Source organism: Capra hircus, chromosome 26, assembly GCF_001704415.2.
Source record: "Capra hircus breed San Clemente chromosome 26, ASM170441v1, whole genome shotgun sequence".
NCBI classification, from domain to species: Eukaryota; Metazoa; Chordata; class Mammalia; order Artiodactyla; family Bovidae; genus Capra; species Capra hircus.
The window spans coordinates 12,727,981-12,754,799 of NC_030833.1; the positions used below are offsets into that span (position 1 = coordinate 12,727,981).

The 26,819-nt window shown below is 43.2% G+C and overlaps 2 protein-coding genes across 2 annotated transcripts in view; one reads left to right on the top strand and one right to left on the bottom strand.

Moving 5' to 3' along the window:
* EIF3A (eukaryotic translation initiation factor 3 subunit A) overlaps positions 1–19,238 on the top strand; it is a 31,890-nt gene extending 12,652 nt beyond the window's left edge. Inside the window, exons 8-22 of the mRNA XM_018041333.1 lie at positions 1,994–2,098; positions 2,684–2,782; positions 3,943–4,059; positions 4,312–4,497; positions 5,095–5,442; positions 5,873–5,977; positions 6,057–6,170; positions 7,503–7,625; positions 8,143–8,296; positions 8,847–9,031; positions 12,011–12,099; positions 12,662–13,377; positions 15,975–16,194; positions 17,085–17,266; positions 18,003–19,238. Coding sequence (XP_017896822.1) covers positions 1,994–2,098; positions 2,684–2,782; positions 3,943–4,059; positions 4,312–4,497; positions 5,095–5,442; positions 5,873–5,977; positions 6,057–6,170; positions 7,503–7,625; positions 8,143–8,296; positions 8,847–9,031; positions 12,011–12,099; positions 12,662–13,377; positions 15,975–16,194; positions 17,085–17,266; positions 18,003–18,244 — 2,985 coding nt within the window. The 3' untranslated portion in view covers positions 18,245–19,238. The remainder of the gene's footprint in view (positions 1–1,993; positions 2,099–2,683; positions 2,783–3,942; positions 4,060–4,311; positions 4,498–5,094; positions 5,443–5,872; positions 5,978–6,056; positions 6,171–7,502; positions 7,626–8,142; positions 8,297–8,846; positions 9,032–12,010; positions 12,100–12,661; positions 13,378–15,974; positions 16,195–17,084; positions 17,267–18,002) is intronic.
* NANOS1 (nanos C2HC-type zinc finger 1) lies at positions 21,408–23,602 on the bottom strand. The gene has a single exon (XM_018041334.1). The coding sequence runs from the start codon at positions 23,529–23,531 to the stop codon at positions 22,653–22,655; it is 879 nt and encodes a 292-aa protein (XP_017896823.1). The 5' UTR covers positions 23,532–23,602; the 3' UTR covers positions 21,408–22,652.

Genomic DNA, 26,819 nt, shown 5'->3' on the forward strand with positions numbered 1-26,819 from the left:
TGAAAAGTGTGCCTGATGGAAGTATTATCCATATCTCTTGAGCTCATGTAGCATACCTTGATGTTAAAGTTGATCAGTTATGATACTGATGTAGGAATCTGTTGGTGAGGTCAGGGTCAGTAGGCAGGACATTCACATTTGGGTCCTCATTGGACCCATAAATAAATTCCTATAAGAAGGCTTCTAGTTGGTGCCAGATGAATGGCTTAACTAGATGTCAGGAGGCATTGTCTAAATCTTGAGTTCACTATATGTACAAGGTTGAGACCTGAGTATTATGTTTATGTAGCTGAATTCATAATCACCTAGAGAATGATTCTAGTATCTCAGGAACAGACTCAAGTTAATCAAGTTCATAAGAGATTATTAAGCTTGGGAAGCAAGTTTATTTCAGTAGATGGATAGCCTGTCTCAGTATATTCCTTATTGGAGGTGGTGCTCAATGGAAAATCCAGAATATTCATTTGTTTAAAATACAAGTACAGTTGATTCATAATGTTTTCATTTTTGCTGTACAGCAAAGTGATTTAATTGTATATACATTCTTTTTTATATCCTCTTCCATTATGGCTTATCTTGGGATACTGAATATAGTTGTGCTGTTTAGTAGGAAATCTTGTTTATTCTGTATGTAACAGTTTGCGTCACTAAACCCCAACATCCCAGTCCATCCCCCTGCAAGCACAAGTCTGTTCTCTATGTCTGTGGGTCTGTTTCTGTCTCATAGTTTAGATTTCACATGAAAGTGATCGTATGGCACTTCTTTCTCTTTCTGACTTCACTTGGTACGATCATGGCTAGTTGTGTTTGTGCTCCAGCAATGATGTTACTCCATGCTTTTCCACTGTGTGTGTGTGTGCTTTATCAGCCCATCTGTGGTTGTCTCCATGCGCTGGCTGTTGAGAATAGTGCTGCTATTCACAATAGTAGGGGTGCATGTATCTTTTTTGAATTACTTTTTCTGGGTCTGTGCCCAGGAGTAGGATTGCTGGATCATGTGATAATTCTAATTTTAGTTTTCTGAGGAACCGCCATACTGTGTTCGTTAGTGGCTGCCCCAGTTTCCGTTCCCATCAGCAGTGTAAGAGGGTGCCCTTTGTCCATACCTTGTCCAGGATTTGTTGTTTATAGATTTCTTTTGCTAATGGCCATAGAGTAGGTGGCCATTTGTGTTGATGAGTCTCTATCATTTCATGGCAGGTGTGTGACTGATTTCCCATGACCTGAGGGCAGGTTAGACAAGCTACGTCTGTATTGTGCAAGGAAGCTCTATTCACATATCAACTTAAAATATGACTAAATTGTAACATACATTTTAAAAGTACATGTCCTAAGTATAATTGTGTAAATTCTCAAAAAGATTTTTCCATTCACCACTTTTTCCTATTTCCTCCAAGAGTAGCCACAGTCCTGATTTATGACACCACAGATTAATTTTGCCTGTTTGTGTATTTTATATGAAATTTAAAATCTCACATAAATATGTGAAATTCTTCTCCTCATTGGTGAGATATATTCATGTATTGAATATAGTTGTTATTTCTTTGACTGTTTCTGTATATTATGTGAATCAGGGCCTGTTTTGTCCTGAGTTCTCTCTCTTTTTTTTTTTTGTTTGTGGCTTTCCAAGCAGTGTTTCTGTAATAACTTTTCTCTGATACAGCTATTTGTAAACTGGTATTTACTTTTTATTGATAATAAACTTATTTGTATTGGCTGCATGAATTGTCTTTGTAAATATTTTGATTGTGTCGATGAGTTTTTATTTCCTTTGTAAATTCCTGTGGGGTTTCACTGTAGAGAGTTGCATAATTTGGGGCAAGAGACTCAACATAGTGGTCCTGGATTTCTCTGGTACAGGTGGTTGAGGCTAGATAAATACCAGTCATTTCTCAGATCTCCAGTGTGATATTTTTATTTAATTTATAATCAATTCAGAATCCCAGTTACAAAATACCTTCAGCAGTTAATCCTTTTGTTTTGCTCACTGTAGGTCAGATTCAATGTGCTACAATATGTTGTCCCAGAAGTAAAAGACCTTTACAATTGGCTGGAAGTCGAATTTAACCCACTAAAACTCTGTGAGAGAGTCACAAAGGTAAGCTTTGGTTATATTATCATGTAGCCATCCCTGTTATAGTTTTATGTTATATTATTTTCTTTTTTATTGGAATATAATCACTTTACATTGTGTTCGTTTTTCTGATGTACAGTGAAGTAGATCGGCCATATGCATGCATATGTCTTCCTCTGTCTTGGACTTCCCTTCCACCCTGGTCATCGCAGAGCCCCTGCTGAGCTCTGCTGCGGCTTCCCACTGGCTGTTTTCTACCCGGCAGTGTGTGCTTGTCAGTCAGAACCTCCCAGTTAGTCCCGTATTTGTTAATAGAGAAGTGTTATCCTGTGTGTTCGAATTCGGTGCACATTTCATTGTCTTTTTTCTTTATGTCAAGAGAAAAGATATTTCTGATGTGCTAAATAAACCTTTGGAGGTAAATTAGCAGCATGACTTAATTTAGCCATTGCTGTCAGTCACCTTCATACAAGAGTCAATAGCTTCCTGTTACATTTTGTATTTCTTTGCATAGTGTGGTGATTTTGTCTGTGAAGAAAATGAAAAAGTATCACAAGTGTTTTAGTATTTATTGTAGAGAAAATATAACTCTTTTAATGAATTTTATAGGTTCTCAATTGGGTTAGGGAGCAACCTGAAAAGGAACCAGAGTTACAACAGTATGTTCCACAGCTGCAGAACAATACCATACTCCGGCTTCTCCAGCAGGTAAAGATGGAAAAACGGATGTTTCATGGAACAGCTGGGAATGTTCCAGTGATTGTTCTGATCACAAAACTAAAAAATTTGGAAATAGCCCAGAAAAAAGCTTCCTCAAATTGTCTTCGTACGTTTTTCCTTGTTAGCCATGTACATCTTTCTTATTCCTTTCGATACCTATGTAGTTTTTCATTGTCTCAAAGTACCATGGTTTATTTATTCAGACTATTGGTGGAAATTTTTTAGTTTTTTTGGCCATAATAAAAAGTTGAAATACTGAACATTTTCTTGACAAGTGTATTTGCATATTTCTGTAACTTTTGTAGCTAAGAAGTAGAGTTAGTCATAGTCTACACATTTAAAACTTTTAACAGATCCTCAGAGATTGAATTCATGGACCTTCCCGGCAGTAGTTAAGAAAGCTTTTTTTCCTGCTAACGCTAGTATTGTCAGTCTGTTAGTTTTTTTGGCAACCCTGTGGTATGTGGGATCTCAGTTTCCCACCCAGGGATGGATCCCGTATCCCTTGGATTGGACGTGTGGATTCTTAACCACTTGACCGCTAGGGAAGTCCCAGTCTTGTCAGCCTTTTAACTGTTGCAGGTCAGCTTTGTACTTGAGTTTGAATATTATGGTTTACAGTATGACTTAAATGATCCTGTTGTGTCTTCCATTTGTTTCATTGATGGTGGAGAACGTTTACTATATGTTAACTTCCATGTTTGTGCACATGTCATTGACCTGCTTTCTCTGTGTGAGCAGTGTTATTTCTTCTGTGCTATACAAATAATTGAAGGTTAATTAGCAGTATAACTAAATAGTAATACTGCCAGTCTCCTTCAGACAGTTTTATTAAATGTTCAGATGAATTAGGTAAGTAGCAAGTCTCTATCTACAAATATGTGACCATTTAGGGGTTTTTTTGGTTTGTTTTTATGGAACTAGGATTTGAAAGGATTATGTGATGGTTTGAAATATGGCGTAATCTTTTCATTAGCCTTGGATTTTAATTCTAGCTCCAGCAGTGCATGTTTACATACTCCGAGCTTCAGTTTCTTTTCTTTGAAAAATAGGCTAACTTTCTAACTTTCTACTGTTCCATGAGACTCCACGTAACAATTGCTGAATAAATGATAGCTATTATTACTAACCTTGTGTTTCTTATGCAGGTGGCACAAATTTATCAGAGCATTGAGTTTTCTCGTTTGACTTCTCTGGTTCCTTTTGTTGATGCTTTCCAACTGGAACGGGCCATAGTAGATGCAGCTAGGCACTGCGACCTGCAGGTAGGTGCTACCAGGGGATACTGAGGCGGTGGAAGGCCTAAGAGGACTAAAACACACACTCTTTGCCTTTCTGCTTTTGGCACTGCTTTAAAGCTTTAATGAATTGAGACTTCTAGCTTTGATATTTGACATTCTTCAGTTGATTTTTTTTCTTAAATTCAGTTGAAATTTTAATCAAAGTTACTAATTTGTGTAAAGACTTTATATTTGCGTGTAGATTTAACTGTTGATAATACTCTTCAATTTTCATAGGTTCGTATTGACCACACTTCTCGGACCCTTAGTTTTGGATCTGATTTGAATTACGCTACTCGAGAAGATGCTCCAATTGGTCCTCATCTGCAAAGCATGCCTTCAGAACAGATAAGAAATCAGCTGACCGCTATGTCCTCAGTACTTGCGAAAGCACTTGAAGTCATTAAGCCAGCTCATATCCTGGTACGCATCTATGGGAGAAATGGATGATGGAATTATGAGGGGCCCTTTAGGTCTTTCACAAAAAGGTTTGAAATGATGTCTCAGAGAAGGGATTTATTATATATTTCCTCTTAGTTGTGTTTGATACTTTTGATATTTTATTAACTATCTTTGTCAGATAACACAGATCGTTGAGCTGCCTTCTGTGGGTTAGAATAACAGGTTAAGGTGATCATAGGAGTACTGTGATGAGTGATAAACCACAGGTGATGACCCTCCACATAGGGAGTACTGTGATCATGCCTTTGCCTTCTGTTTAAGTTGTTTGTGAACTCTGTATTTTCTCCTTGGCTTGAACACTTTATAGTATGCATGGTTCAGATAAAAATTGGCCTAGCAGATAAAGGTTCTTCAGCTATGTCATTGCTGTTAAAGACTTTGAATAGTTGTAGCATCATCGTATTTGGTGCTAGAAACCAGTAGTTGAATAATGTCATCTTCTCTTTTCAAATGCAAGTACATGTTAGGATAATACATTAGGAGTATGTAGCAATATTTTTGGTCTCGGATACTGTGGTATGTCACTTAAAGATATTTTTAATGCATTTGTTCTTGAAGCAAGAGAAAGAAGAACAGCATCAGTTGGCTGTTACCGCATACCTTAAAAATTCACGGAAAGAGCACCAGCGTATCTTGGCTCGCCGTCAGACAATTGAGGAAAGAAAAGAGCGGCTTGAGAGTCTGAATATTCAGCGTGAGAAAGAAGAACTGGAGCAGCGGGAAGCTGAACTCCAGAAAGTGCGGAAGGCTGAGGAAGAGAGGCTGAGACAGGAGGCAAAGGAGAGAGAGAAGGAACGGATCTTACAGGAACATGAACAAATCAAGAAGAAAACTGTTCGTGAGCGTTTGGAGCAAATCAAGAAGACAGAACTGGGTGCCAAAGCATTCAAAGATATTGACATTGAAGTATGTAGCATATTAATGCATTAAAATTCCAGTTTTATTCAGGTCTCTTAGAAGCACAGTTCTTTACCATTTATTGGTTTACTTTGGGTTTTTGGTTATTTTGCTCAGTTTGATACAGCTATTAATAGTTCATTAGTCTATGAAATAAGCATTTGTTTGTTGACTCCACAGTTTTTAGTCACTGTTGAAATGGAGTTTGGATACAGTAGAATACAGGAATAAGAAGTAGATGTTATGATTACGTTGTTTTTCCTCACAAATAAGCCTGTTTTAAAACATTTTTGTTGCCTGAATTTACCCATTGTAAGCATATGCCCTTTTGAAATAAAGTAATTTAGGATCCATTTCTAGGAAGGAGTGGTGCTCCATATTGACTGGTATGCACTTTTATACTCTTATTAATTAATTGTACATTTCTGTTACTTTTCAGGACCTTGAAGAATTGGATCCTGATTTCATCATGGCTAAACAGGTTGAACAACTGGAGAAAGAAAAGAAGGAACTTCAGGAACGCCTAAAGAATCAAGAAAAGAAGGTAAATGAAAGAACTGATGAACTTTAACGTGCCAAGTTAAAGGAATTTTTTTAACAACATTTGTTTTCATGATACTCAGATTGACTACTTTGAAAGAGCTAAGCGTTTGGAAGAAATCCCCTTGATAAAGAGTGCTTACGAAGAACAGAGAATTAAAGACATGGATCTGTGGGAACAACAAGAAGAAGAAAGAGTAAGGCTTTAATTTAATTGTAATATTTTTAGACTGTAAGCAAACTATAATAAAGCCAGTAATGGGAAAAGGGTTTCAAATTGATTTTTGTATTATTTCGCCAGAAATTGTATTTTAATGGCTGTATACAAACAGGTTGGTAGACATTTACAAAATAGAGATTAAATAATGAAACTTGTAAAGTACAAAGGATAGATGAACTTTTTTTTTTTTTTGAAAACTGCTTTATGGAGATATAGTTCACGAAATTAAAGTGTGCAATTGATGTTTTTAGTATATGGAATTGAGCAACAATCTGATTTTAGAACATACCCCAGAGGAAACTCCATACCCATTAGCAGTCACTCCATTTTCTCTGCACTCCTTCAGCAGCCACCTAACTCCTTTCCGTCTCTAGACTTGTCTGTTTGGGTATTTCTTACAGACGGAATCATATAGTCTGTGTGTGTGAGACTAAACAGCTCCTTCAGTAGTTTTATTTGTTTATGTGTACTTAAACAGTACAAAGGCAACATTCGCAAATGCTTATAGTGGCCAGATTTGTAGTAAAAACGAGTGACCTCATTTTGGTTAAAAAAGAAACCACAGGCAGGAGACAACATATATCTGTGGTGGCTGCCTCCTCTTGGTTTCATTGGATTGTTGTCATTCTGGGCCTAGTGTTAACCATCTTTTCCAGTTTTCTTAGAAGTTGCAGTTTGTGTGATAATTCTTTTAACATGAAATTAGAGAAAGCTTGAGAGGATTTGCTGCTTTTTTTAGGTTAATTTATTGAAACAAAATTAAAAAAATTTTTTTTTTGCTTGTGCCTCATGGCATTTGGGATTTTAGTTTACTGATCAGGGATCAAACCCATACTCCCTGGAGGGGCCAGAGAAGTCCCTCCAGTTGCTTTTAAAGAAGAAAATACAGTAATAAAGCCATGAGGTATCTGTTGTTTTGTCACACACATTTTAGTTTTTCCTCCATAAATTTTGTGGTTGTCTTTGTTCAGTCTCTAAGTCCTGTCCAGCTCTTTGTGACCCCATGAACTGCAGCCCTCCAGGCTTCTCTGTCCTTCATTATCTCCAGGAGTTTGCTCAGACTCAGTGTCCATTGAGGTAGTGGTGCTATGGTACCGTCAGGTTAAAGCGGTTTCTTACAGATGCCCCAGGTCTTTTTTTATTCATCTTCTGTTCCTCATTGTCATCCTAGGGAGCTGTTGCTGTGGCAGAATGGAGGGGGCAGAGGAGATGCTTATACTTCTTCAAGCATATCTGTCAGAAATTTGGGATAAATTAATCATCAGATAATGAGCACTTTGAAATTTAACTTTGTATCATGTGTTTGCAGATTACTACGATGCAGCTGGAACGGGAAAAGGCTCTAGAACATAAGAACCGGATGTCACGAATGCTTGAAGACAGAGATTTATTTGTAATGCGGCTCAAGGCAGCACGACAGTCTGTTTATGAGGTGAACTTCTTGGTTTCAGGGAAACCTTTATTCATGAGCTTTGCCTTAAGGGTTCTTCAGTGTGGTGGTACATGCTCTGTCTTGAGCTAACATAATCATCATTCAAATAATATTTTAATAGAGATGTCTTGAAATTATTTCCTGGACTTAAGTAGCCATCACTATAAACCGATTTTTTCTGAAGGTGAAAATAGACTGCATTAAACTTGCTTTTGATATAAATTTTTGTTCTTTGATTCAGAAAGAGAAAAAACTAGATCGAAAAGTCCGGCTCTTAGACTCTGATTTAATCATTTTATTTATTTTGTATAAATAAATCCACTGTGTATAGATAATACTGTTAATTCAAAGTTTTAACCATTTGACACACAAAAACTTGTTATGTGGAAATTTGATTTTTAGGTTTGTAGGTTGCTTTTTATGGGTCCACCAGACTTAACCATGCTTTTGTAACTTACTGCCATTTTGTAGCCCTTGATAGTTTGATTCCTTTCTTTTGGTGATCATTCAATTACAGGAAAAACTTAAACAGTTCGAAGAGCGGTTAGCAGAAGAACGGCATAATCGCTTGGAAGAACGTAAAAGGCAGCGTAAAGAAGAACGAAGGATAACCTACTATAGAGAAAAAGAAGAGGAAGAGCAGAGGAGGGCAGAAGAAAAGATGCTAAAAGGTAACTAGTTGGACTGAGACTGGGGCTATACAGCAAGGCTGATAATAGGTCTCCTCTGTATAACCTTACTTAGGAATGTGGAACCAAGGTGATTAGCAAACTAGTCCTCAGGTTCTGACAACCTGACTTAGTTCTCTGCAGTGTGTTACCTGTGAGGGTGTTAATGTCCTCTGCAGCCTATTTCAGTGATGTTGGTGTTCTTTCACAAACTTTGCCCTCGTATTATCATTGTAGTCTGTATAGTATTAACAGTTATTGAGCAAAACGTGCCACGTGAAGTTTCTCAAATGATGCTTTTTGTGGCATCGCAGATGCTTAGGTGTTGGGGTGGGATTCTAATATCTTTCATTGTGTTGAGTGGGATAAGACTTGTTTTCTTGAATATTTTTTGATATTCAAGTTTAGCTGATTGTAAACTATTTTAAACTTTTTAAAAAGAATTTTTTTCTACATTATGCTGCCTCTAATACCAGAAAAGTAGACCTATAGTATAGCACCGATGGAAACGTGTGGGTGGGAGGCACACTTTATAACCTGATGTGTCATGCAGAGCGAGAAGAGCGAGAGCGGGCTGAGCGCGCGAAGCGTGAGGAGGAGCTACGGGAATACCAGGAGCGGGTCAAGAAGCTAGAAGAAGTTGAAAGGAAAAAACGTCAGAGGGAGTTGGAAATTGAAGAAAGGGAGCGTCGTAGAGAGGAGGAGAGGCGACTTGGTGATGACTCACTTTCTAGAAAGGTAAGTACGGGTGTCAGTGCTACGTGAAAGTGAAGTGAGGTCGCTCAGTCGTGTCCGACTCTGTGACCCCATGGACTGTAGCCTATCAGGCTCCTCCGTCCATGGGATTTTCCAGGCAAGAGTGCTGGAGTGGATTGCCAGTTCCTTCTCCAGGGGGTCTTCCCGACCCAGGAATCGCAGGTTTCCCGCATTGCAGGCAGACGCTTTTACCATCCGAGCCACCAGGGATCAGCCAGGTCTCTGCATATCAGAGCTGTCTGCGTGTGTCAGTGTCTGGGCATGGTGTTTTGAATCACGTCGTTCAGATTTGATACTGCTTTATCTTTCCAAAGACGGAGGGTTCCTAAGGAGGATGGGGAGGGGATTAGACTTGTCTTAGCAAGCTGGGATTTTATAGGCTTTAGAATACTTGTCAGAAAGAACTAATCCCATGAAATTAAGTATTTGATGAAAAGTAACACAGTCATATGGAAGAGGAACTGTTCGGTTCCTTGAAAGGAGTTGCTATGATGTAAGGGTCCTCAAAGATGAATTTGTGGGACCAGCCAGTATTCAACATCCCTTGATAGAAATGCAGTCTTAGGCTCATAGCCAAATCTTTTGAACCAGAATTTGCATTTTAACAAGATTACCAGGTGCTTCAAATGCTGGTCTAAGTGTTTATTTTTAATTTCCATTCGTGTCCAAAGTGACCAGTGCTTCTGACTTTATCTTGTATAAAGAGGGTATCTGATACCTTCTCCTGGCAGTAGCTTTGTTACCTCCTTAAACCACATTGTTTCAAACCCATCCCTCCTTTCTGTCCCTGTGCTCCTGCCTTATTTAATTCAGCGGGTTTCTTTTGCCTGCATTACTTTTCCCTGGTTGTCATCTTTTCCCCCAGCCTCAGACCTTCATCTATACTGTGGCTTGCTTGGTTTTCATAACGCACACTTGATTGTTACCTCTGCTTTCGGTTTCAGACCTTCCTTTGGGTCGTACTCATTGCTTGGAGCCCAACTAAATTAAACACACCTTAGCAGCTAAGGTGTGTTTAATTATGTTTTATATTTACTGTTGTTTCATTAGCTTCATCAGTCTCTGTTTTCTTAGTCACTTCTACTCTAGCTATTCTGAGCTAGTGTTAGCTTTTATTGCGTCTGTGACATCTGCCTGCATGCTCTTTGTTTTTCCTGCAATGTGTCTGTGCTGCCCTTTAAATGAAATACTGCTGTTTTTTAAGGTTAGTGGTGAGTAGCTGGAGGGTTTATTGCTGGAGGGTTTAGGTCTCCGAACCTTCATCTGTGCCGCACCTGTATCAAATGCTTCCCTTTATTGGAGGGTCTGCTCCTAGTTATGTAGCCTTCAGTTTGTTTTATAATATATGAATGGATTTTAGTTTTGTTAATTTTGTTGGTAATTATTATGAGTGTTCTTTTCCTATTGGGCACAGAGGGTGTGTGTGTGTGTGTGGGTGTGTGTGTGTGTGTGTGTGGGTGGGTGTGATTTGCTACATCCTGTTAATTTAGTTCTGAAGCAGATGAGGTAGACCACCCATGGTTATGGATTTCAAAGGTTTTTATCAGTTTTTGCAGTTCTGTGTTCATCCTTTGTTGCTGTTTCTGTTTTGTTAGCGCCCCCTTCCCTTTCAGTTGGAGAGTGTTCAGTTTTCTGTTCACGTTTAACATGGTAGCTAACTGTGGTAACTAACTAGTGCTTGTGCCTTTATTCCTGACATTTGTTTTGGCATTTATGCTTTTCTCTGCTGTTTTACCATCCATTCTTTTCAAAGTCTAAACTTAACAGTCTGTAGATTTTGAGAACTCTTCCCTTTCTTTAGAACAAACAAAATGGTGCAAAACAAAGAAAACAAGCACTGCTGTGCTTAGTCACATCTGACTGTTAGTGACCCCGCAGATTGCAGCCCGCCAGGCCCCTCTGTCCATGGGGATTCCAGGCAAGAATACTAGAGAGGGTTGCCATGCCCTCTTCCATGCTCTCCCAACCTAGGGGTCGAACCCAGGTCTCCTGAACTGCAGGTGGATTCTTACTGACCGAGCCACCAGAGAAGCCCAAAGATGGAAAGGCTTAAGGCCTGTTTGTCTCGTGTAGTGGCACCTGTGTTCGTCCTGCAGTTGTGTCCAACTCTGCAGCCCCATGGACTATAGAGAGCTGGCCAGGCTCCTCTGTCCATGGAATTCTCCAGGCATGAATACTGGAGTGAGGAGCCATTCCCTTCTCCAGAGGAATCTTCCCAACCCAGGGGGTCTCCTGAATTGCAGCAGATTCTTTACCATCTGAGCCACATCTATTTAAAGGCTTTACTTAAATGTGTTGCCTCCAATGCATTTAAACAATGTTTTCTATTTAGAATTCTCTTATCAGTTAACAACTGCATTGGCAAGGTGATTTAGTTTAAAATACGTTTACACTGTATCTTTTCCCCTTTGCATGTAAATTTTTTGTTTTGTACATTCTTTATTTTATTTTTGTGTATGCCTCACAAGAGGTTTTGTTTTTCTCTCACAGTTGCATAACGGTTCATTGGTTTAGCCAATTCAAAATCATCCTCCAGAAGTTGAGAGACCTGTCAGATCTAGTACTTAGTGGGAAGAGGGTTCTTGACAATAGTCTTGATCTTTTTAGTTCAGTAGATATTCTGCTGTGTTCCTAGGAAGCTCTGAGAAAAGAAGTTCTAGTGTTTCACCAAGTCTTTGTTTAGCTGCCTAAGCTTAGGTCTTTGCTGTTCACCCTTTCTGGCATGTGTGCCCCGTCAGTCAGGACTCAGTTTACGTAGAGCATATTGAATTGTCTTAACTCAGGAAGATTTTTTCTCCTTTTCTCTTCTTCTGGCCTTTCAAAGTCCTATTCTTTATCTCCTTTAATGTTTCAGTTATTTTTTCCTTCTCTTTGTGTTATAGCAACTAGCTCTTTGAGGTTCTGGTTCAATTTCTATCAGCGATGTTGCTAATGTAGTGACTCTCACTTTGCTCATTGCAGGACTCTCGTTGGGGAGAGAGAGATACAGAAGGCACTTGGAGAAAAGGACCTGAAACAGATTCTGAGTGGAGAAGAGGCCCTCCAGAGAAGTAAGTAGAATTAAGGAGAAGAGACTAATCATAGGTCCTGTTAGTATCTTATTAGTGTTTTTCTAATTTGGCATATTTTATGGGGGTGGGGAAAAGGGAGTCATGAAGAATTGTATGCATACCTATTACTGGAATGTTTGTCATGGCTTACTTCAGTGCTGCTGTAATTACATAGAATAGATATCTTGGAAAATACGTGCTTTAGGTTTTTCTTTTATTTTTAATTTCCTAAACTAATGGTATTGAGGTTAGAGTATAGTGAATGGTTTCATAGTATTTTTCTTGTCGTTTTAAAAGCTGGTAGTAATAGATTCAGAAATTGCTAAGGCATTCCTCACAAAGTGCAGATACCTTTTAGAGGCAGTTGTCTGCTTACTGGTTTATTTGTTGACATAAACTTTTGGATTTTGTGTTTTTGTGTTTTTTTTTAATTGGAACATACTCTTACAGGACTAAGATTAGTGAATTTACACTTTGGAAGTAAGTAAAATCATTGCCAAAGAGATCATGTACTTTCTTAAGAAAGAATACTCTTAAAGGTGTTTGGCTTGTTACTCTGTAGGGAGTGGAGACGTGGAGAAGGGCGGGACGAAGAGAGACCTCACAGAAGAGACGACGACCGACCGAGGCGCCTGGGGGATGATGAAGAGAGAGAGTCCTCTCTTAGACCAGATGATGATCGCATTCCCCGACGTGCCATGGATGATGACAGAGGCCCACGACGTGGTCCTGATGAAGATCGGTTCTCTCGCAGGGCGGCGGACGATGACCGGCCTTCTTGGCGTAGTGCAGACGATGACAGGCCTCCCAGACGAATTGGAGATGAAGACAGGGGTAGCTGGCGTCACGCAGATGACGACAGACCACCTAGACGAGGGCTGGATGAGGACAGAGGAAGCTGGCGCACGGCTGATGAGGACAGAGGACCCAGGCGAGGGCTGGACGAGGACCGGGGGCCGCGCCGAGGAGGTGCAGACGATGAGCGTTCGTCCTGGAGGAATGCTGACGATGATCGTCCCAGGCGGGGCTTGGATGATGACCGGGGTCCCAGGCGGGGCTTGGATGATGATCGAGGACCGTGGCGGAATACAGACGATGATAGATTTTCCAGGCGCGGTGCAGATGATGACAGATTTTCCAGGCGCGGTGCAGATGATGACAGGGGGCCTTGGAGAAACATGGATGACGATCGGATCTCAAGACGGGCTGATGACGATCGGATTCCCAGAAGGGGTGATGATTCACGACCTGGTCCCTGGAGACCATTTGTCAAACCAGGTAAAATTGTGGTATTCAAAAAACCAAATTGGATGCTTTATATGTATTTACAAATGCTACCTGAAATTTTACACCAGCTAATCCCCACTATTCTGTAGAGGGTAGCAGGTTATTTCAAAGAAAAAACACAGGTCTCAAAAGGACAACTTACATTTTGATTGTTAAGTAAGATGTGTTCCTGCTATTTCAGGGCTTTGAGGTTCTTCTTTCTGTGCTTGTCCATAAGTATCAGTGTTTTTCAGGATCCTTCCTGGACTGGACTCCTTGTAGAAGTAATGAAAAATATACTTATCGTTTGTTTGTACTCTTGTCAACCATGGCATTGTGTTCATGAGGGGAGCCCATTTCCTTTCTCTGTCTTGGGCCTGTTCATCCTTTCATACTTTTGTTTCATTTATTCAGCTATGCTGGGAGAAAGCAATGGCACCCCACTCCAGTACTCTTGCCTGGAAAATCCCATGGCCGGAGGAGCCTGGTAGGCTGCAGTCCATGGGGTCGCTAAGAGTCAGACACGACTGAGTGACTTCACTTTCACTTTTCACTTTCACGCATTGGAGAAGGAAATGGCAACCCACTCCAGTGTTCTTGCCTGGAGAATCCCAGGGACGGGGGAGCCTGGTGGGCTGCCGTCTATGGGGTCGCACAGAGTCGGACACTACTGAAGTGACTTAGCAGCAGCAGCTGGGACTAAGTTGCCGAGAGCAGAATCTTAGTGGCATGTGAGTTCTAGTTCCCTGACCAAGGATCAAACCCAGGCCTCCATTGGGAGCGTGGAATTTTTATAGCCGCCGGACTACCAGGGAACTATTCCCCCTTCATAATTTTTATTATTCTCGAGTAATTGTGTACAGGTCTATGCCTTCATTACTGTCTTGCCCAGATGACTTTTACCCATACCTTCAGACCTGTGTTTCCAACTTTTATGTAGCACCTTGTCACTGACACTTCAGACTCAACCTATGAAAACAGAATTACGCCCTGCCCACCCCCTCTCCCCCAACCCCGGGGGGAGGGGCGAAAAACACATACACACATGTTTCTCTTCAAGGGCATCACTGTCCATCTAATTGTATAAGATGGGAGTTCTCCTTTACTCTGCTCTTTCATCCTTCTTGTATCTTTTCAATGACTGATGTCTTTTCAGTAATTTATTTTAAAAGCAGTTTGAGCACTTGCCTGCCCCTTAGCCTGAGTGGTTTCTGTTGCATACTCGTGTTTCTTCTCACTTCATTCCATTGTGAAGCTTTGTGACTTTTGGGTAAACTTAACTTTGCTGTGCTTTATGTAACATGGAGATAAAAGCATAGTTGATTCTCATTAATTCATGATAATTACATTTTTATAAAGTCAGTGACTACTGAACCATTGCTACTAAGGGAAATACTAGGTTAGGTTCCTGTTTTTTCCTGAACCCTCTGGTCAGTTTTTTCCAGCCAGTCAACACATAACCTTGTTTTAACTTTCTGTTTAAAGATACCTCATATAATGTACATTATTGATTCATTAGCATTGAACTCCCTGGCCAACAACACAGTCATTGATTCCTGGAAGAAGTTTTATCTAACACCTGTATTTTCTCCCTAAGTCATGTCCATTGCCTTTTTGTCTTTGGGAGAATGCTGGGGGTAACTGAAATCACTAAAAAGAAGCACAAAAAAAGTGGAAATGTGCCACTAAATAGGCCATTCAGAGGCTACTTACTTAAAGTAGGAGAGCTGCAGCCAGAAGACAGCATTGCCTTGTTTGAGCTCAGCTGAGAACAGGCCCGTTGGGTGGCCCAAATATTTCACCACTGGCTACATGCCTTGTACATGGCTTGTGAACATGCTGGAGTGCTAATTTTGGAATTACAGATTTTTAGCAAGTAGCAAATTAGCAGGTATGGAATAATCTACTTATCTCAGAGCTGTGGATAGGATTGAAAGAGCTAATAATAGACAGACGGTTTAGACAGTGCTGTAGCCCACCGGAATATAAATGGTAGTGATGATAATTGTTGGCCTTGTAGCTATAAGAGATTTTCATCAAAATAATCTGCTTCCTTTCATTTCCTTTCGTGTGTGTGCCTGTGCACTTGTGTGCACACATTTTCCCTAGATTGGGACATCGCACGGCTAAGTGAGATACTGAGCAGGGCCAAAGGCTTTGTCCTTATTTCATGACCTTATGGTGGTAAATGGTAGGGGGCAGGATTGTGAAAGGAAAGTCTTTTTAGTTAGGTTTTGAAAATGTTGAAAGATATAAGTGAACTCATAATTGGGGCTGTGTCTCTCAGATCTAGATCCTACCCCTCACCCTTGAAGTTCTCTGCTTAAATGAGTTGTCTTCACTGTCAGAACAGGTTTACAGATTTTTATACCTGAAATCTCTGCATATGGAACATAAAAGTTCCTATGTGTTATATGTTAGAAAAATAATAATAGGTAGTCAAAATAGAGGAGTTGGTTCTGTGAAATGAGGTAAATGCATTTAGTTTTTTAAAATTATGTTAGAATGTCTTAATTAGCCATTACAGAGGTGATGGATTAACATCAAGATTTGTGGTTGCCAATCTGTTTCTTGAGTAGAAATTTTCATTTTGTTTTTTAAAAACCTAGGTGGATGGAGAGAGAAAGAAAAAGCCAGAGAAGAGAGTTGGGGTCCACCTCGAGACTCGAGACCATCAGAAGACCGTGAATGGGAGAGGGAAAAAGAGAGAGACCGAGATAATCAAGATCGAGACGAGAACGACAGGGACCCGGAGAGAGAAAGAGACAGAGAGAGAGAGAGAGACAGAGAGAGAGATGGTGATCGAGATGACCGCTTCAGACGGCCAAGGTTTGATACTCTGGTTAAGATTGTGGCCTTACGGTTAAAATTCCTTTAATGTCCTATGCATTCCCAGCTATTTTTGAAAAACATGCTCCCCCCTTACATATATTTATCTAGTAGAATCATGGATTTTTAAAAATTTAGAGGTCATCTGATTGAACCAGATTCCTCTCTTCAAGAGGGGACAGGCAGGCTGGCGCTGTCTGTAGGTTGTGTGGCTCTATGGTGGTGGAACCAGTCCAGGTTCTTCACTGTCCATTACTTTTGCCTTGTGGTTGAGGTCCATTTATTGCTTTTAAATTATTTAAAAGCCCCTTTGCTTTTTTTTAAGAGTTCTGGCTGGCTTCATCTGGTCAAAGTGTCTTTGTACTAACCTAATCTAGATCAGCACAATTCAGTACAGTTTCTTGCAAGGATGAAAGTGTCCTGTAGCTGTAATGTCCACACAGTAACCAGCTATCACGTTTGACTGTTGAGTGTTTGGAATGGGTAATGACTATTCTGTTGGGCAATGCGGAGCCAGATGTTCTCATTTGACTTCATGCCTGAAGCATCAGTTTGAGGTCAACTCATGAGTTTAAGACTTTTCTGGTGGCTCAGATGGTAAGCGTCTGCCTGCAATACCGGAGACCCAGGTTCCATCCCTGGATTGGGAAGATCTGGAGAGGGAAATGGCAACCCACTCCAGTATTCCTGCTTGGAGAATTCCAGGGACGGAGGAGCCTGGTAGGCTACAGTCCATGGGGTCTCAAAGAGTCGGACACAACTGAGCGACTTCACTTCACGTGTTTAAAGTTTATTCCTGTTATTTGCTGACCTGGGTATTATATATCCACTTAAATTTACCCGTGTTGTCTAACGACAGACCTTAACGTGTCATTTGAATTGGCTTGCAGGGATGAAGGTGGCTGGAGAAGAGGACCAGCTGAGGAGTCTTCAAGCTGGAGAGATGCAAGTCGTCGTGACGATAGGGACCGCGATGACCGGCGTCGTGAGAGAGATGATCGCCGTGATCTGAGGGACAGACGAGACGACAGGGACCGAAGAGGACCGCCTCTCAGATCCGAGCGTGAGGAAGGTAGAGATGTGCTTTCTGTGTGACCGCTGGACACCGGGGAGCCATAGTTGATGAGGGGATTTACTGTCTCTTTAACTTCTGTGAACACCAAAAATAAGATGGCCAAGCATATCATTTATTCCATTTAAAGTTCATGGTCTTCACAAAGTTACTGGAGAAGGAAAGGGCAACTCACTCCAGTACTCTTGCCTGGGAAATTCCATGGACTGAGGAGCCTGGTAGGCTACAGTCCAGGGGGTTGCAAAGAGTCAGACAGGACTGAGCAACTTCAGTTTCACTTTCATTTTGTTTAAAATGACCATGGCACTTTTGCCTCAAAAGCTTTTACTATTTATTTGGTTTTACATCGAGAGTATTTCTTCTTTTATAGTATAATGAAATATATTTCACTCATTTGCTGTTCAGTCTTCAACAGGAGCCAAAAATTCTGTAAAAAATTTTTATCCAGCCAGATATTTGTCACCTTATCCTAAATTTTTTAAAAATTAGGACACTTAACAGGCCAGTGATTTATTGCTTGCAAGTTGGTATTTTTAAGTCTATTTTAAAGGTTTTTCAGAAATTGTATCAAAATGATTAAAATGTATTTAGCTTTTTTTTTAAGTGAAGATTCTCTATCATCTTCAGTACTGAATTTCTGAGTAATTTGAGGCATTCCTTTTGCTTCAGTTCTATTTAGTCTGAGCTGATAGAATACAGTACAGATTTATTTTCTTTCCTTTTCTTTTAATTAAAGTAAGTTCTTGGAGACGTGCTGATGACAGGAAAGATGACCGGGCCGAAGAGCGGGATACCCCTCGTCGTGTTCCTCCCGCAGCTCTTTCGAGAGATCGAGATCGAGACCGAGACCGAGACCGAGACCGAGAAAGGGAAGGTGAGAAAGAGAAGACCTCCTGGAGAGCTGAGAAAGATAGGGAATCTCTTCGTCGTACTAAAAATGAGACTGATGAAGATGGATGGACCACAGTACGACGTTAAGTCTCAATATAATGGATTCAAACTCATGTCTTTACATAGGTTTGATCACATTCAAGGATTATTATATTTGTGCTTCAACCAATCTAAATTGGATTCTTTAATGTCTCACCATAACACAAAAAGCATGAACTTGTATTAATCCTATATAATAGATTGATCAGGCACCGCATCCACAGACGGTTGGAAAACCACGCCATGTTTTTGAATTTAAGGTGTTGCATTATTTCGTCAATCATTTGTTTACAAAAAAGAAAAACTAAAAATAAATTTAAAATGAGAATTCTTCAGGTATTGAGTAACACCTGTATCTTGGTATAGAACTGATCTTTTTTCTTTTGATTTTGAAATATCTGGTATTAATTTGTAATGAAGTAAGGTTCTGTTATAGAGAATGTATCTGAAGTCTCTAAAATAGGGAGCTGAAACAGTTCTCACACCATTGAGACATACCTCTAGATATTTTGAGGTATTTACTATTTACTAAATTCAGAAGGTTTTTAGGTTTACTCTGAGTGCAGTAAACATTACACACATTGGATACAGTGGAGTTTTCGGTAGATTTTACTTGAAAGAAGGTGAGTATAAACCAACTTGTGGTCATTATTATAATGACGAGAATACTGCTGGAGTGTGAATCCAAAACAGATATAGCTTTTAAATTTTAAAGCATTTGGTAAACTGTGGCTGAGTTTTTTCTGTTGCCAATAGTAAACTGCTTTTCCATTTATGGAGAATTCATGCCTTTCAAGCATTTTAAATATGACAATATTTATAAATGTGTGGTTTGGAGAAATTCTTTAAATTCTTTTTCCTAATTTCCTTTCTCTTCAGGATAGAGTCTTTCAATAAGTAATTTGTAGTAATGACTGTGTTGACTTCAATTTTGGAGTGTAGTAGCTATGTTAAAGATTAACTATTTGGTCTTATTGAAGCCAACACAGAACTTGCTGCTGTGTTTTTTCTTCAATGATAAATAAAACACTTACAGAATTTGTTTTAGTGTTGATTTGTGGTTAGAGTTAGTGTTTCATAGCTTGCATATTCGTTGAGTTTATTTCACTTGAGGTTTTACCAGTGGTATTAATTTTCTCACTGTTGAGTATCAAAGAAAATAACCTAAGTATAACAAAAAGCAAATGTGGCTAGGATATTTCCACTAAAGTGTCTTCCTCTGTTATTGGATGAACCTCTTAGTTTCCCTGTAAAGTTGTCCTGTCTGTATAGGAGGTGTGTGTGTGTAAAGTTGTGTTTCCCTGTAAAGTTGTTCTCTCTGTGTGGTGTGTGTGTGATGTACATCTTGAGTTTTCCCGTGAAATTAAAAGCATAATTCATTTCACAGAATGTTAATTGCAAATTTATAGTGGCTCTAGGCACTTAGATTCTTTCTGGTGTTGAGTAGAGGTGAGAATTACTCTTGGTGCAGCTGTGAGGCCAGAAGAGGGAGTATTGATGCTTTTTTATAAAAAACTTTACCAAACGCAGCCTTTCGTTTTTGATGTTAATAATGATAGAACTCACTTTAAAAAACGTTCAAATAAGTGAAAGTCTTGTGAAAAGAGGGCCTTTTGTAACAAGTGAAAACTTGGGACAGTAACCTGCTCTGTCATTTTACCAGAACAGGACATACCTGGGCAGTCACATACAGGCCCCAACATTCATTCATTTGAGCCGATTTGTTTAGATGGCTGTCTGACGGTTAGGTTTCCAGGCTCGTCTGCAAACGACTCTTCCTCCCCAGACCCTCTCCCAGATGTGCTGTCCTCCCAAGCTCTGTGACCTGGGTGTTGGAATCGGAGCACAGGGCAAGGGCAGAAGAGTGTGCTCCTTGTGACCCTGCTCAGGGCCTCAGTCTTGCCCCCTCCCTCAGTGTTTATTCTGCATTTGTAGACAGGGTCTGCATTTGTAGACAGGGTGTAATCACTATCAGTATGGGTGGATCTGAGGGTGGAGGCAGCAGCCCAGAGAAGGTTCCACATCCCAGTGGTTGTCCAAAGTGGCTACTAGGGGGAGGCTGGCATCTATATGTGTGACATGGTTTGGCTGGACACCAACTTAAGAGTTTGTAAGTGTAACTAAAATATACTGCAAATTAATGGAAGGAATGTTCATGTTGTGGCTAAGAACAGATGAGAAAACTAGGACTAACACTGAAATTTTTCTTTGATAGTACATGTTCTTTTGTGGTACGATTTTAAAATGTAAGGTAGTCTGTGGCTGCACAGTTGGTAAAGCTCTTTTGAGGACTCCATACATCTTTTCCCCAAATATGCAGTCTTTTGAAAATAAGTACTTTTGTCACTATTTTGTATACTTTCTAGACTTCAAAAAATTGGATTTCCTTTTATCTTAAATTTAGCTTTTCAAGTGCTTAAAACATGTTTCAGCTTGAGAGTTGCTTTTAAATGTGTTAGAGCCTGTTTAGTAAACCTTTTCAGAAGAGAGTTCTAGAGAACTACTGACATTCAAAATACTAGAAGCTCAAGTTAGCTGCAGAACAGGCAGATGGCCGGTGGAGGGTGGGGTGTTGCTGCTGATAGGTAAGTCACCTGCCCAGTCTTTCAGGTCTGGAGAATGCACCCATCTGTTAATAGTGACTCTTGCAAAGGTAGAATTAAAGCAGTGGCAAGAGGAGACAGGAATTCATGTGGCCTAAAAACAACCCAGAAAGCAAAACTCTTTTAAATTGATATGTTTTCTAGCAAAACTGAAGAGAAGTTGTTAATGCATGCTTTTGAGTTTAGGTATATTCATATCTGAAGTTTTCTCATTTGGAGCTATACTAACAAGTATAGCTCTTGTTATAGTTCTTGACCAAGAAATGAATGGTTTGCCTGTGTGCCCCCACCCCCTTCTCCCACCCTTTGACCAAAAAAGCTCATAGCTATCTCAACTATCATGGCAGCTTCTTAGACTTTAAAAGAAGTGTTCAAATGAAGCAAATTTGCTGTGGAGGGAGGTAGTTAAATATGAAGGCAGCCTAATTTTTAATAACCTAGCTAAGCTCTCCTGGAACCTCTAAAGACTAAATTTGTTGCTGTTATTTTCAGATAGTGATTTTTGTACATTTTAGAGGACTTCATGTTAATTTCCATTTTTACCTTCTATGTCTGTTCTGATGGTACATACGGTGTGGTAGGTTAAAGTAGAAGTCAAGCACCTTTGCCCAAGATTAGATTTAATCTCATGGATGAAAATAACTGGTGGGATTCCAGAATGGTTGTCTTCTAATGAGAATGGGAACACAATAGAGGGGAGGCTGTGTTCCATGTCTTACCCCGCCTACCCCCAGTCAGTTCCTTTAATTGTTACTTATACTGGTTTGAGGACTTCTATGATGGTTTAAAGCTGACACAGTCCAGAGTGGAACCTTCCTGAACACCAGTTGTTCCATTAACCTTCCAGAGCTCAAAGGATTCCATCTTACATTTAGTGTGAGAGGCAACAGCTGGAATGAGATTTCCACTATTTAGAGACCCTGAAATCGAGCAATTCAGAGTGAATGAATACTGCCCCCTTTTGATCTTAAGTAGGACATATTTTTGAAGAACTGGAATAGGAAGGGGCATAAAGAAAAAGCCAAGCAGTAGAATTAAAGGCAAGGTTAATGAATTCATATACTGTTACTGTATAAATACACAATTTCTTTTTAACAGCACCATTTTCAAGTGTATACACAATATGATTATAACTTGGCACTATTTTTAAAGGGGGAAAATGGTAGTTGCTTGTTCAGTAATAAAAAGATCTGGTACATACATGAGCTGTATTCTACCTGCTACCTACAAATTGTACATTTTATACATCTCCAGCTAGGACAAAAACAAGCCACAAGGAGGGAACACCCACCCAAACTACTGTAAAGTATACCAAGTCTTCACTTAATGCTGCTACCAGGCAGGGCTTCACCTGGAATTATAACTGGGTAAGGACAACAGAAATATTACTTGTTTCAAACAATAAAATAGTCATTTTGCTGACACTCCATAAAATCGCCAGTTTTAAGTTCTGTTGAGAGGCTTTTAAAAAAATATTCTAGACCTAGTAAAGTGCCTCCACTCATAAAATTAAACATCCAAGATTAGATTGAGACAATTTCATACTGATGCGCATCTAAAATAGGTCGACGTATAAACAAACCACAGCGCCTCTAAGTTGCCACATTTCAGTTAGTGGAATACGCAGCCTTCACCCTCTGGATGTGCACAAACTAGAAACAAGATTTTAACGTCTAGTCTCAACCGCTCTTCAACAGGAAAATACTCAGTACCGTTGGCTTCCTCTGGAAAAGCCAAGACGAGCTCCACACTCCCCGGCTGCGAGGGAGAAATGTGCGCAGACCAAACACGAGAGTGGGCGGGCGGCTACCCTGGTGGCATCAGGGGGCAGCAGCAGACGGGGATCCGGGCCCTTAGCGCAGCTTCTTGCCGGGCAGGCCGTCCCGGGCGCTGCGCGGCGGCGGGCGGGCTGCAGGCGGAGGCGGCACTTTGGAAAGCGGGCAGTACTTGATGGTGTGCGCGTTGTCGCCGCTGGCACCGCACAGGGGACACGTGTACCGGCGCAGCACGGGGCACAGCACCCGCCCGTCGGGTCCCTTCAGGATGTGGGTGGTGTAGAGCGCCACCGCCTCCTTGTTGTTCCGGCAAAACACGCACACCTGCAGCTCGGGTTTGAGCAGCCGGGTGGCAGCCGCCCCGTTGGCGGCGTGCAGCTTGGGCTCGGCCGCCCACGCTGGGGCCCGCTCCTCTCGCGGCGCTGCTTCGGCGGTGGCCACGGCGGCCGCGGGTGCGCAGCCCAGAAGCACGGCGGCGGCGCGACCAGCGAACGGGCTCAGCTCAGCGAAACGCTCCTCCAGCAGCCCAGCCTCGGCAGGGTCCGCGCACAGCTCCAGCGCGCGCAGCTCCAGCGCGCCCCCCAGGTAGCGGCTCCGCGACCCCTGGTCGTCGCTGTCGTCGTCGTCGTCGTCCTCGTCGTAGTCGGGCGGCCCCAGCGCGGGCCCCAGCGCCCCGGGCCCGGCCCCCGCGTGGGGGGAGCAGCACGACGAGGAGGAAGAAGAGGGCGGGGAGCCGTCTCCGCCGCCGTCCCCGCCACGGGCGCAGCCGAAGCGCCGCTCGCCGTCCACCGCCTTGGTGATGAGCGTGGCGAGTCCCAGATAGTCGTTCCACGAGCTGAAGGGCTGCGGGTGCGCCGGGCCCTGGGTGCTCACGTAGCGGGCGCTGGGCACAAGCGCCATGGGCGGGGGGGCGCGGCCGCGGCGGGGCGAGCGGGGCGCCCAGGGGAAAGCCTCCATGGGCGGGGTGCGGGCTGCGCGCGCCGCCTCCCCGCCGCCGGCGCGGGCCGGACGGAAGGGACGAGCCGAGCCTGCCCGCCGGCCTGCCTCGGGGTGGGGCTGCCTCGCCGCCTTTTATCAGGCCCCGCTCCTCCCCGCCCCGCGGCCTCTCCGCCGCGGCCCTGCCCCCTGCCCTCCCCCGCCCGGGCCACCTCGCCCGCGCCCGGGCCGGAGGCGGAGCGGAGGCGGACGCGCGGGGGGCGGGCGGGCAGTGAGCGCGCGCTGCTCCGGCAGGCGAGGCTCCAGCACCCCACGCGCGGCGCCCGCCTCGCCAGCTGCCGGGCAGCTTTCATTCTGGGAGGGGGCGGACAGGCACCGCCTCGGGCCGCTGCGCTAATTGGCTGCTGACCAGAGCCCCCTGAGCCACGGGCGCCGCTCCGGGCGGTGATTGGTGAATCCGGGGGAGGGGGCGTGCCCTACCGAGAAGCTGGGAGGGGAGGGGGATGTAGGGGAGGGGCGGCTGCTGGGGCCCGCCTTCGCCTGTTCCCCTGGTTTGGAACAGGTGACCAGTCCTGGATCTCTCTCAGCCTGGGGGTGAGACCCACCTCCCAAGCTTTTAGTGCCCTGGGCCAGCCTTCTGCCTTCTGAGAAACCCCTTCTCTCCTCTCTCCTTCTCATCAGCATCAGCAAGGAAAGATGTGGGGAGGCAAGACTTGGTGCGAGCTAACGATGCAGTTTTTAAGTGGGAGCCGCCCAGCAATCAAGTAACTTCCTTTTGCACAGCGTTTTGGAGAGCTTTCAACTGAGTGGAATCCTCTCACAAACCTCAGAGAGCTTCAGAGAGGTTTTAGTTCTTACCTCTGTAAGTAGTGGAAGGACACATAACTTTCCCACAGCAGCACTGTAGCACCTCCCAACAGGTGTTCCGAGACCAGGTGGTGGTCAGTAGCTGGTGACAGACAGGTAGGGGTGAGGGCCTTAGGACAGTGATCAGTGTGTGTGTTTCTAAGTGTGTATAGCTCCTCACTCCCCGTTGCCGCTGGGGTGAGGGGACCGTATTGACATATGAGGTGTTTGTGCAATTGAAATAACAAAGCGTATTCAGGGGCCACTTCAGCGTCACCATTTAATACTTTGAAATGAATACTGTACTTTTGTAAAAACGGTGGAAAATAAATCAGAAGACTTTAGGTGGCTACGAGATGGTCATGCCCTTCCCAGGAGAAGGAGCAACAAGGTTTTTTAAAATATGGAAAGTAGGAAAAGTATTAGGTGGGAGGAGGGTTCCTGTAGGGTGCTGAGGGGTGGGGACAATGCCTCCTCTAAGCTGGCAGGTAGGATTTTCCTTCCTCTCTCTGGAGGAGCTCTGTCTGTTGAAACAAGGGTTGGGAGACTGGTGTTGCAGCTGTCATTAGTGGGTGGGTCTGGGTATGTCCCAGCAGGTGTAGAGTGGCCCCATAGGGATGCCCAGAACCTAGTGCTGGCTCGGGTTAACAGTAGAATGAATGAATGAGTCCCAATGTTCACAGTGAAGGGGATCTTTGGTATCATTCAGTCCGATCTTAACTTTACAGATGAAGAAAATGAGACCCAGAGAAGAGAAGGCTTCTTTACGCCACACAGTGAATTTGTCACACTGCCAGAGTGAGGACTCAGGCCTCTTCATGCCTGGCTTGGTGGCCTTCCCTCTACACCGTGAATCTGGAAGCTATTTCAGACTTTGAGACTGTCTGTGCGAGCATCAGCAGAAATCAAGTGTAGCACATGGGGGTACGGAGGAAGAGAAGCGAGGTGGGGCCTTGTGCCTTTGGTATGGGCCCCTGCCCTCAGGCATGATCCAGGGACCACGCAGCAGGGACAGGGAAGGTCTTGAGGCAGTAATGTGGTGCCTGTCCCGGCCACCTGTCTACATGCCGGGGTGGAAGTTATATTTTTCAGCCTCTTCCTCACCTCCTACTCCCTGATGGTTGATTTAAGTCCCCAAACCAGGCAGTGATATTCAGCACTTGCCAAGCTGGTTCCTTTTCCAAGTTTGTGTTGGCACTCAAGTTGAAAAGCTATTCCTTTATTTCCTCCTGTCTCCCACCAAAAATAAATAAAAGGGCCTGGCTGGCGTGGGGCTCCTGCAGAAGCGTGGTGGGTTTGCTGACACTGAACTTACCACGAGAACGCTGGCCCCCAGAGTGGTATGAAGAGTATTATTCTATAAATGGAAAATTCCACTCTGTTCTTGCAGCCTGCGTACTTTCAAGGTATGAGGGCTTTTCAAGCTCTGAAGACTGAGAGCTACTATTCTGAGAAAAATCTCTGCGAGCAAAGTTTAAAGCCACCAGCGGCTGGGGCCAGCCCCTCTTGGTCAGACCAGAGAGAATGGCAACTAGGAGAGGCTTTCTTTCCTCATGTGGATTTTTTAGCCCTTGTGGATTTGCAGGGAAATAAACGCTTTTAAGTGAACTTGAATGGGAACAAATGCCTGGATCCGGAGCTGCAGCCTGGGTGGGTGGGATGTGGTAATCGTGAGGCAGATGTCCTGGGGAGAGCTGGCGGGGTGTGTCCTGGGGCCCTGGCTCCATGCTGTTTCCCGGGGCTACTCACCTCATCTGCTGTCAGCCTTGCCCAGAGTAGGTGTTTTGCCCCGAAAGAGTGTCTGGAAGTGGAGGTCAAGGGCATGAAGGCTTCTTTTTTTTTTGGCAGGGGTGAGGGTACATGCTGCACCTCGGTATACTGTCAGTGACCCCAGAAAGGCTAGAGTGCATGCCTGCCCCAGCTCTTGGCTCAATCAGCAGTTACTTTTGTCACCAAGCGCAGACCTCAGATGAGCTCTCTAGCTCTCTTTGAGGCTCTTTAGCCAACTTCTGAGATGTGCTTAGTACCTCTGTTGGATGAAGTCTGACTGCCTTTGGTTCCGCTTCCAGAAGTCCAGACTGAAACAGACAGAAAAGCCTGAGTGTTAGTTTCTTCGAGGGACAGCTTCAGGTGGTTGGGGGCAGGAAGACAGAGCAGGAGGGGCCTCATCTCAGAGCTTAGACAGTGTATCTTCCGTTTCTTCTGGAACGGGGCCTGCGTGCCGCAGGCAGGGCAGGGCAGGGCAGGGGTGAGTTGTGAGATGCTTGGGCTCCGGGTGTCCAACTCTCCACGAGGCCCCCAGGCCCCATCCTGGGCCGTTGCCTTTGCTGGCAGCAGAACTGAACCAGGAGAGACAACACACAGACCCCGGGCGTCTTGAGGCTCTTCAGAAACATGAGGTCAGCCCCAGGGAATGAGGCAGCTTGGCGGGGGTCCAGGCGGCTACAGAGATGCTGTTTGTCA

What these genes read in the sequence shown, in the direction of transcription:
- NANOS1 (XM_018041334.1), bottom strand. Translation starts at nt 23,531, where the DNA reads ATGGAGGCTTTCCCCTGGGCGCCCCGCTCGCCCCGCCGCGGCCGCGCC.